General features: G+C 29.9%; 1 protein-coding gene and 1 long non-coding RNA gene across 2 annotated transcripts; both read right to left on the bottom strand.

Annotated features, from left to right (window-relative positions):
- Positions 1-374: 374 nt before the first annotated feature.
- WDR79 (Telomerase Cajal body protein 1 homolog) lies at positions 375-3,283 on the bottom strand. The gene is made up of 6 exons (XM_076525476.1): positions 3,266-3,283; positions 2,884-2,991; positions 2,216-2,793; positions 1,444-1,676; positions 1,100-1,333; positions 375-1,033 (listed from the first exon to the last, which is right to left on the bottom strand). Exons 2-6 carry the CDS (start codon positions 2,935-2,937, stop codon positions 813-815), a joined length of 1,320 nt encoding a protein of 439 aa, XP_076381591.1. The 5' UTR covers positions 2,938-2,991; positions 3,266-3,283; the 3' UTR covers positions 375-812.
- A 3,861-nt stretch (positions 3,284-7,144) lies between these two features.
- On the bottom strand, positions 7,145-9,553 carry LOC117222944 (uncharacterized). The gene is made up of 2 exons (XR_004490793.2): positions 9,148-9,553; positions 7,145-7,949 (listed from the first exon to the last, which is right to left on the bottom strand). It is a non-coding gene; the product is annotated as an uncharacterized LOC117222944 (long non-coding RNA).
- Between the last annotated feature and the right edge of the window lie 2,565 nt (positions 9,554-12,118).

Below are 12,118 nucleotides of genomic sequence, written 5' to 3'. Positions count from 1 at the left end.
AATGTTAGAAGTATATAAAATAATTTATTAGCATATATGCTTTCATGTATTTAGTAATAAAGATTTTCAATGATATCATAATAACAATATAACGAGCATTAGTAAACTAAAGTTAAAAATAAACTTCCTTTTAATTTGTCTATAATACATACTTTTCTTAATTTTATATTTTTTATTAGTTTATTTTAAAAGCAAGTAAATTTTCTAAAATATTTTCTATATTTTAAATTTAGATTTTATATGCAGTGATGTTAAAAATAAAAATACAATAATACGTTTATAATACATTATAATTAAGTATGGAATATTAAAAATATATACATATTCATTATAGCTAATACATACATAGATTAGTTTATTCTTGTAAATGTATGTTAGTTGATTTCATTTTATTTTCTTTGAACAAGAGATATATTCAAAATACAAAAATACATTATATTTTTATGTTGTATAAAATTTGTTATTACATTATGATTATATTTATTCTTTCTGTCTTATAATAATACCTTAATGAAATGGAATAATCTAACAAATCTATATAGCAAAATTGTCCACATTCTGTATATGTCATCATAATAATAAATATTAAATGTTATTTTATGTTTGAGTTAAATGTTAAATAGCACTGGAATTTAAACAATATGTATATCTAAGCTACACGAGTACTTTTCATTTAAAGTCATATAAATAAATTCAACATTTGAAAATTGAGATGTGTTGATAATTCTCTAATGGTATTGTACCTCAAACCACAGAATGGTACAATTATAGTAAATGAAATGTTTATATACAATACCATGAATTATAAAAGATTATGAAGTCGGAGACCATAATCTAACACTATTATCTCTTTCCCTTTTGTTACTATCACATAATCTTTGTCCTGTACTAGTAGCAAGTATTGGTAAAGTATTATGTAAACTTACTCCATTTATACAATCACTAGATAATTTTATTTGATGTGTTAAATTAGGATTTGCATCATTTATACTTTCTGATAACTCCCAAATGACAATGTTTCCATCTGTACCACCTAAAGCGAACAAATATTCTCATTGTAATTAATAACAATTTGAAGTTCAATTATTTATACACATACCTGAAATTAATTGTTTGGCATCAGGTGTAATATTGAAATGTATTCTCTGATTTGTATTAGCTTGGCGTCCTTGAAAAGAGTGAAGTACAGTACCAGGATTACGAAGATCCCAGCATAAAAATTCATTACTACGTCTAACAGCTGAAAATAATTTTGTACCACAAGGACTAAATTCAATTTGAGTTACACCACTTCCAGTTTGAAAAGAACATAGTGGTCCGTTTTTATATAAACCTAAATATTAAATATAAATAAATAATGAGAATAAATAAATAAATATAATAAATAAATAATAAAATTGATTATCTAGTATTAATGTTTTCTAATTTATTTGTAGTACTCACCAATGCATTTAGAATATGTACCAAAAGCAACTAGTCCAGGCATGATTGGATTTTCTCTAATGCAGGAAACTAGACCAATAACGTTTGGAAATTCTTTCTTAAAATAAATAGTATTTATTTGGCGACCTGGACGTTCCATATCAAAAAATCTTAAAGCATTTTTGTAACCAGCCCATAATTCTTTTGCAGAATCAATAAACTGCACACTAATTGAAGCTTCTACTTCATCCACTCTAATATAATAAAATAATACACGTAAAGGTATCTTTTGTTTGCTCCTAAACAATTTTTCTACTTAAATTTAATTTTGTGATTTCATAAAATAAAATATTTCTCATAGATAAAAATATTTATTAAATTAAAATTTCTATATAGTTATCAGTATATTAATCAGAAATAGCTTGATATAAAATTATTTAGCTCTGTAAAGGTTTTCTCTGACTATAAAATGTTACATTGGAATCATTATAAAAATTGTGTAAAAATTTCTTAAAACACTTTATACATAAAAATTAAAAATTACAATAGGTTAAATTACAAATTAAAATAATTTTATATCTGCAATTATTATTTAATGCAGCAGTAGTAAAAAGTATTGAAAAGTGTGTGTAGATATTATACAAGTTTATAAATATTTGTATACAAAATATTTACAATATTATGATTTATTTTAATATAGTCTTTAGTTGAATATTACAAACTATCATAGCATAGCTTTTATTACGAAACTGTAGTTCAATAAATAGTGATTAAAATAATTCATGCTACTAACTGATTGTAAGCCCTATATGTTGCTCTTAATTCACCATTGAAAGCATCCCACAAGTGTATCGGGCTTTGTCTACTAGTGCTCAAAAAACAACAGGTTGCAGGTTCCCAAGAATTCATGTAAGGATACCAACAAGTATCATATATAATACCTCCTTCTTTTATATTTAATATTGCTGTCATATTAGTAGATTCTACATTTAAGGGAATCTTCTCAGAATAAAATTCATGTGGCAGTTCATATATTCGGTTATTAAAATCCTCTGAGGATACTAATAAACATGTTCCATCAGGTGACCACTGACAACCTTTTGTAAAATTTTCACAGGATTTAGTCGGCTGATACTCTTCAACTGCTTCACGTAATTGTTTCAATGGAATATCCCATTTATAACAAACACGATTAACATGTTGTGATTCTTCTTCTTTTGTATTGCTATTGGTATTTTCAGAACTTTCTTGTAATTCTTTAACTTTAAAATTCTCCAACATTTCACCTACACCTTCACTTTTCTTTAAATCTTGCATTGCTACTCCACTTATTTCTTCTTGCGATATTTCCTCAAGTGTCAATGATTTTGGCTATAATGTAAATAATAAATCATTACGGCACAACAAACATTAAATTAAAAAAGATATTTTATCCATGTTAATTTATATTTTTGAACTTACCACAGTTGAATCAGTAGTTTCATTTAAATTTTCTGTTGTTTGAGAAGTTTCCATGTTTATATAAAGATAATGACCTCTACCAATTGCTGTAGCATACGAGTCGTTTTTCTAAATATTATTATTTTACACTATCGACACATCAATATATTTTTCTATTAATATATTCAATTTTAAGAAGATTATTTACAATCACAATACTGCTAAGACGTAACAGGTTAGATTGACAAATACACAAGGAATAACATAAACATGAAATTATTATTTTCGTTTTACTATTTGAGATCATGTTATACATTTTAAAATCTAATATCAAATATGTTTGAATTATTTATTGTTACATATGTACTATGTTTTTGTACAATTATGTTGGTACCAAACTTACATCAATTTTTTGTATTGGTTATCATGTATTATAGTGGACTGTTTCAATTTAAATTTCAAATAGAAAATTAGTTTCTATTTATCGAATTTAACATATGTAATTTACATTCTACATGTATTAGTATAAATGCATTTGAAATTAATATAACCTTGGAAATAGTTTATCTTTATCTGATAAAATTGTGAATTTGCAATAAAAATTATGTTGAAATTTCAAGGATAGTGATATTTTGTATTGTTATAATCGTGTTGAAAATGTAATTGTAGTTTTATTCCCTTTTTTATTATTAATCATGTAGCATTTGAAATTATAAAATTAATAAAAATAATTATACATATTTATACATATATGTATAAATATGTATATAATGTGTTATATAATATGATATACATATTTAACTTACTGAATTATTGATATTTTATCTTACTAATTCTTTAATTTCGATGTAACGTTGATAGAAAGTTATAACAAATTAGACCATCCAAACTCATTTTTCCTAAAATCATAATTTTATTAAACCTTATATTTTCATCCAGCGCTTCCCACAAACTATGAGAGACAAGTGAACGAGACAATACAAAATTTGAATTAGATATCGTAATATCATTACGAAAACTGTTTGCTTTCAGCTTTTGTTACTGGTTTCATAAAGTAATAGAGAATAACAGAAATCGATTCGGTATTTAATATAAGAAATATACGCTAATAACAAGATGTTGATTATACTATGAGTATGAATAAATGAATGTATTTAATAAATTCTGACAAAGGCACTTTTATGTTTATAATATTATCAAAATAAGAATTTCATTCAATTCAGATATTTATTTGGAAAACCAAGAAATGTATTGTTCTTTTTTCGGAATTCAAAAAGCTAAGAATCTCGTCGTTATATAGTTTATCATATCTATCAACTTATTTCCGCTTTAATGGTAATGTCTTTGTAGAAACATTGTTAAAAATAAAAAATCATAGATTTCGATGATAAATGTTTCATATTAAGTATTGCCTTTGACATTTGATCGAAAATCGCATTCCAAAAGCTGTTGAGCATAGTAAGCATAAAAAGTTGTGCGATTAACCTTTACGAGAATTCTTTTGATGATGAAATAAATTTACATAAATACAGATTGTAATATATTTATAATATGCGTTTTAATATGTATTTTTCGTGGTCACAAGTATAAAATTTTGATTATTCAGAAAATATTGAACATGCTAACTAGACTGAAGCTAGCGCGAAAAATTACAACCCTTATGGGATGAATAATAGACTGTCTTCTACTTGGGATTAGATAATGGCATATTACTTATAGGTGGTGTAAAAACCGATTTCAATACAATTTTCAGCTTGTATATATAAGTTACCGAGATCTGCAACATGCATTTTTTAAATAATCTCAGATAAAAATGTTGTAAAAACATTATTTTTCATTTTTTTTATCATTTCAACCAATTGTAATTTTTAAAAACGATTTTTTAGCTATTGTCTACTAAACTAATCCCTCTAACATCCCAAACAAATTTAGATCGCTTGGCCTAATTATGAAAAACTTATTCCGTTTCAAAAAGCGTATGAATACTTTTTATATTAATATATGTTTGTAACATTTATTATTCTCAATCGTTGACCTGTGATACATTAACTTTCTATGTAAAATCATGACTCATTTATACGAATTTATTCCGAAAACTTCACATTTCCAATGTTAAACTAGTACTGTGTATCATGGAATTCACATTACAATATCGTACATAGGACTAGATATTAAAAACCTTAATTATTTTATCTTCTTGTAAAATATTTACTTAATGTAAATATTGATATTACTTATTAACTTATCTCTTATAAATATTATTATCTATATTGTAATATAAACAGTCCCACATATAATAAAATTTATAATATAATTATAGTATAAATAGTTTAGTTATTAATATATATATTAATAACTAAATTATATATTCTGTACATTAATACCTTAAATCACGAATTATAATGATAATATTCATTAAATAAACATTTACATGAACAATTAAACAATTACATATTACAATCATGTTTCCTTATTCAGCTGATGCATATATCGTCTAAATATAATGCAAATGGCATCAGTACTAGCTATATTTATAATTAATTACATCAACTTGATTTTCTTGTTCTCCTAAATACATTATGCATCCGAAGACTGTCGATGGATACAAAATCGATGGAGCAAAACTGAGTTACTACCTTTTAAAATGTATAACTTTCTTTCAATCTGGATCAAATTACTTGAATTTTGTTTTAATGTTGGAGGAACTAGTTTACTGCGCAATGACTAAAATACTTGCTGCAATCTTGCTACTCCTTGGAATAACAAAAAGAAAATAAAAAACTTCTGCTTTTAATTTTATTTATTGGAACTTCTAACGAAAATTTAAAAAGTACAATTTGTAAATCTTAGTAGTGACCCTGATACGTGCTGTAAACAATTAAAGATCGCGAAAATCGCAGTTTTTCACCAAAAACGTAATTTTTACATTTTCCAATAGCTGTAGCTAGACTAGAAAAGATCATGAGTTCTTTATTGTTTTCTTGTCATTCCAAGTAATAGTAAAATTAAAAGAAGGTATTTTAGTCATTGTCTAGTAAATTATACCTCTCATCAGCTGAAAAAAATTCAAGTCGTTGAGTCTAATTTCAAAAAAGTTATACCGTTTTAAAAGGTAATATCTCATTTTTTCTTATCGCTGTATATTTTTGCTTCTACATTAGCAACAGAGTGTCCGTCTGAGTGTAAAATTTTCGACAGTTGCTCTATACATAGTTTAGTATATGCGGGACCCCACCAGGCCCTTTACCCCTGCCGCGTCTTGTCAAGCTGCTTTCGCAGAAACCGATTCGTTTTGTGGAAGTATGTACATAGTTATCTGACGGTGGTCCTAGTACGACCCGAGCTTCGAGACTCCGCATACAGCTAGGCAAAACGGGGGGAAGGACAAGGGGCCTGGGGGTCTCACGTATACGAAACTATAAAGCAACTATCGAGGGTTTTCCGTCAGATGGACCATCCATCCGTCAGATAAACTGACCTCTCGTTGAAAACCTACCTAGCGAATTTTGGGTATAGCAGCTTTCACCAACCACCTCCACCTGTGAATCCTCCCGTGGATAATCCTGGCGAGGTCGCTTTCCTCCCGAACAAAGGAGTAAATTCCTTTATGTCAGGGTGCAGAATTAACCAGCCTGCAAAATGAGGATTGCGAGGACTACGCTTCCTGACACCCCCCGCGCGTCTTGCTCCCCGTAGTCGCCTAAATGCTACATACGCACATACTATACACACATATACAGAGTGTCCCAAAAATTTCTCGCAATCCGGAAATGGGAGGTTCCTGACGTTATTTGAAGTAACTTTTTCCTTAGCAAAAACGCAACCCGCGGCTTTGTTTAAGAGTTATTGACGAAAAACAGTGGCCAATGAGTGGCGAGATTCGTGCGCTCGTTGTCTGAGCCGCCTCGCCCCAGCCGAGCTCGTCTCTTATTGGTCAATGTTTATCGCTAATAACTCATAAACAAAGCCGCGGATCACATTTTTGCTAAGGAAAAAGTTGCTTAAAATGACCTCAGGAAACTTCCATTTCCAGATTACGAGACATTTTTGAGACACTCTGTATATAAAGCAACAGACACATGCGTCTGAGGAGCTCCGTGCCGAAAGAGGCAATCGCGGGGAGCGAGACGCGCGGAGGGAGTCAGGAGGCGCAGCTTTCGTGATCCCCACGTTGCACGCTGGTTAATTCCGAGCCCTGTTGTAACAAGGAAAAGGGACCGAGCAAACGGTTCGAACCCGTGTCCTTAAGTTTGTGGCTGGACGGGTCCTGACCTCGCATAAATATGTTCTCATAATTTATATTCTCTTTATACACAGTGGATATAATTATACATATAATACTTCTCAAACAATTCTAATCTTAAAGATTTGCCTATATTTACCGAAGTGTCACATACGTATTACATGTGCTTAAAAATAAAAAAAAACGAGTGTTTAATTATTTCTTTCTGACCGTTCTATTTTATTTTTATTTTATTCTATTTTATTCTAATTTCTATTTATATTTATTTTTATTCAATATTGTTGCGAGCGCCCACGCAACAATATTAATTAAATAATACCGCACGCTTTTGTGATATTTTTAACCACATTCATTTGAACAAAAATTCATTTTAAGCTATGAATGATTTCAATTAATATTAGCAAATAAATATGTTTATTAAGTAAGAAACATTTTTCTTGCTTAAAACATTAATATGTACATAAATACGAAGATAGTAGCCATCAACATATTTATAATTTCGAATAATTTTTATTGTGAATTTTTATTGTGAATAATAGCATTAGCAATATCGTCCTTTTTATCTAGTGTTTTATTGTGTTTTTTTATTAGTGTTTTAGTGTTTTATCTAGTTACATTACTAATTTTGTAGTAGCATGAGTTAGTGTAAATATATATAAGCAATACTGGTTGTAAAATATCTTTCAGAATGCGGATACACAGTCGTGCAGATGCGTTTTGTGCTGTTTCGCTCAATCTTGGTAAACTTCTCTAGTACCTGCTCCCACAACTTCTTTTTTCTCTGTATTGTTACTGTTAAGCCTCCCGTAGGTAACCAACGTCTTGACGGACCTTCCAAGTACGACTGTTTCAGATAAATGAATATCGGCTATACTTTCTATATTCTTGAAAATATAATATTAAACGAATTCTGCTTGAAGTTAAAAATATTAAGAAATACTTTAAATTATATCCTAAATTATATCCTAATTAAAGCAATGTAGCCTCCATTTTATTCAATTTATGTTTGTAAATACGAAAGTTAAATGAAGCATTTTTGCTGACAATGTATTATAATATTCAGGTTTGATTCATGGATTCCATATAAATTACGAAATAAAAAGCATGTCTCCATTGATTTCGGTTTAACTTAGGTTTACAATCATTAATAATAATAATAATAATAATAATAATAATAATAATAATAATTACTACGCTATAGTAATATTACAGTTGATAAACTATTGTTATTCATATTAATTCACCGAAAGATTTTCAATTTTAGAACATGATTTAATAACAGTACGCAATTATTGTTAAACATTATTCTTTGCTATTATTATTATTGTATTAGGTTTCTCTATATACGTTCTATAATTGTATTTTATCATCGTATGTAAATAATTATATTCAACTGTCGTTCAAAATTAATATTTGACTTATTACAACAATATTAGATTTACATTTTTGTGTATATTTATAATTTTCTTATGTTTTGTATGTCGATATTACCTACAATATATCACATGTGATTTACAAGATTTAAATTTAAAAGATACACGCACAATTTATAAAATTGCACGAACTAAATAATTTTAAAACTAATGGACATTTTTATTAATTATCTTATGCGAAATATAGTTTTTTATTTCATTTCATATTTTCACATTAAAGTTTTTGATACCTACTGTATAATTACTTAACATCTAATATTACACTTGTTGGTTTTATTTATTCAATGAAGACATAAAAGGTAGATAATTATAACAAAACACTATACTATATTTATTGAAGAGTAGTTTTGTTTTTTACAGTTTCATGTGAAATGTAGTTTCATATATTTACGATTTAGATGATTAATTATTATAAATACGTTCACGTATTCGTTTTATTACATATTTTTAATTGTTTTGCTACAGAAAATCAAATAGTTAAATTCGTTGATACATCAGTACCACGTTCTCGCAAAAATAATACCTCTCACTCTTTAATAAAAGTTCATTTTTTTAATAAATGTCTTTAACATAAATTTCGTGACACAATTTATGTAATATTGTACGTACCAAACGTTATAAACTGAACTACGGCGAAAACACGTTTTCTTTGTATAATTTTAATGGACAATCAATTTCATGGGTGTACGTAAAATGGTTTTGTGATATTTTGTGCGATCAACCAGAAACAGATTTTTGAATGGTCAAATGACAGAGTTCAAATGACAAATGACATCAAATAACATCAAATACAGAGTTTCACGGTTTTACACAAAATCGTGGTTATGTTTTTGTGTTCGAAGGGCGCACGCGCGTTTTGTATGGCGTCTGAGAGAAATATAGGTAGCGGAATAGGGAGGAAAATCGAGAAGAATGGTTGGGACGTCGATGAACGACACCCCTGCACAGTGATCTATTTTAGTGACGTGAGTGCTTCCAAGGTCATCGCAGGAGCAAACTACCACGACGCCTCCACCCCGACGCCTACGCATGGTGTGTGGGTGTAGCAGGGCATACTGGTCAGTTCAAAAATGATGTCACGAGATTTACAAATCTCACCATATTTTATCAAATTTTGCGTACAAACAAGGTGTATATAAACTGTGTTAACCTAACTCGTACAAAAAAAGCGAATTTCTTGTTTCGATAGCTTTTCTGTTCATAGTTTGTTAAATTTCCAAATATTTCCTTTATTACGGTAGATCACCTTAAGTAATAATCACAACAACGTCTTCAAATTTCGTTACAACTTCTCGAAAGTCGATTTGTCATCAGCTATGACACTCGGAAGTTCGGAAATCTAACACTAGCGATTAGATGACAATTTTTTTCAGTTGTTAAAAATAAAACCGAATATCATTTAGTACCGGTACATGGTCCACGTATCCGCTTCCTTCTGTTCAAATCTGACAAAAATTATTATTGAACTGCGGATATTGTGGACTCAATAATGAAAGTGAACAAATAAAACAGAAAATTGTAAAGACACTGGAAAAAGAAAAACGTTTGTACATTCTGTTCGACTTGTTATTCAAAGAAGAGATATAATCTCATTCGATCGCGTCGTGTTTTCTAGAACTAACTCGATTATATTACAAAAAGATTCGCAGTTCAATTGTTACAAATGAAAATTACTGTTCTTTCTAATATTATTCGAAGATGAAATTCTTTAATCCCCTGTATATTTTAATTTTGCACAGCTGCGCATGCGCACACGTTCTGCAAACACGGATATTCAACGATTCTATCCACCGATGTATCCGCCTACTTTTACGCCTACGCCTAAGTAACTCTGTAACGCCTACGCATCCTCCCACACCTTGAGCTTCGCAAAAATTTCGGAAATATGGTCCCAGTGCTTCAAATTAATCTGGAAGCCGCCCGTGCAGACGGAATCATGATTTTTCAGTTTTACAGTTGTGTTTTATTAAAGTTGTATTTGCATTTACGTTCACGTTCAGTTATGCTATCGAAAATTTCGTTGATCGTTTTTATGCCTCAGTTTCGATGTATCCATTATCGTCAAGTCCTGAGGATTCCTGGACCGATATGTATTTACTATGTGCGGGAGGGAGAATCGACGGAAAATATCATAAATAATTAAATTTTTATTAATTGTCGCGATACAAAAAATTGATTCTGGAACATCACCCGAAAAATACGACTTTTCTTCCAACTATAATATTTTACAGTATCGTTGTATATTTGTTACACGTTATAAAGAAATAAATAATTTCAAACTTAATGCAGCGTATTCAAAAATCCGATATATATCTGTATAGATGGATATAAAAGAATATATTTTTTTACTATTGAGAACGTACACGTACTTTACAAATTCGAGTGTTGCTATAATTGTCAATATGTATAATCGCCAAGTATCATGGTGATCAGTTAACAAACATTTCATAGTAAGAAATTAAATGTTATACAATATACAACCAAATTATTCTGATAATAGCGTTTTATTGAATGTGTTATTGGGGATAACAATGAAATTTATTCGCATATTATAACCGATATATTCTATAGAATGTTCCTTTGTCAAGGGAGAACCCAAGAGAAAGGTGTGACAAAGCTCGAGAGAAAGGGCAAGCAGGATGCTTTCGATCGTTAAAGCACTACAGCGCCTGGACACGTGATTCTCATACCCAAGCCTCTCATTCATAAACTCGTGCCGCGTTAATTCTTCATACGTCAATTGATGTTTCTGGCACCAGCAGTTTCGCTTACGCCTCGAAATCAGTCAATGACTCCGCTAACAATAAAAAGACATTTACAAAAAAATATACGTTTTTACTGAGAAACGTATTCTCGTGCTTATTCACGTTATATTATTATTCCATTGAATTTCTATTAATTTGGCTAATGTGTGTGTGTGTGTGGAAGAACAAAGGTATTCAATTACCTTTAATCATAACTAGATTGCGGATCTTTATGAAAAACACAAATTTTCTGCACCGGATCCAAGAAATAAGCATCACGCGTGTATTTAAATTTTTCTTCAATAAAATAGTACGTCAATATTCTTCAATTATTTTAAATTGTCGACTGTTTTGAATTGCTTCGATTCGTTTTTGCCAGGAATGCATAAAATCGGCAGTCATATTACGACCGATCGCCTATCTCTACGGCATATTTACAAAAAGATTCGTTATTTTACGAGTCCAAAGTTAAATCCTGCTGTCTAAAACCTCCGGTAGGTCAACGATTTGTCGTTGAACTATTTGAATGCGGAAGGCTAAAATACAGAAGAAGAGAAGCCAAGAAAGAATGTACATTCGGATGAGATACAGATGAATCCTAATCGTGGCAACCGGTTTAAACGTTTCATTTAACTCAGAGTTATACGTATTGACCGGCATGCCGGCATTGTGCGCGATGGATCATATCGCACCTGTTTCCCCGGAAGATGTGAAACCTGATTTGGCTGATCAACCCCTACCTTGGTTGAAGGTCATCGTTGCTGGGATATAAATAAAAGTGGAGTGGCTGTATGACTGTGACAGTGTAGCTGGACTCGCATTGAGCGGTGGCTCCA

Source organism: Megalopta genalis, chromosome 12 (genome assembly GCF_051020955.1).
Source record: "Megalopta genalis isolate 19385.01 chromosome 12, iyMegGena1_principal, whole genome shotgun sequence".
Classification (NCBI taxonomy): Eukaryota; Metazoa; Arthropoda; class Insecta; order Hymenoptera; family Halictidae; genus Megalopta; species Megalopta genalis.
This window is presented reverse-complemented; position numbering and strand designations above follow the sequence as displayed.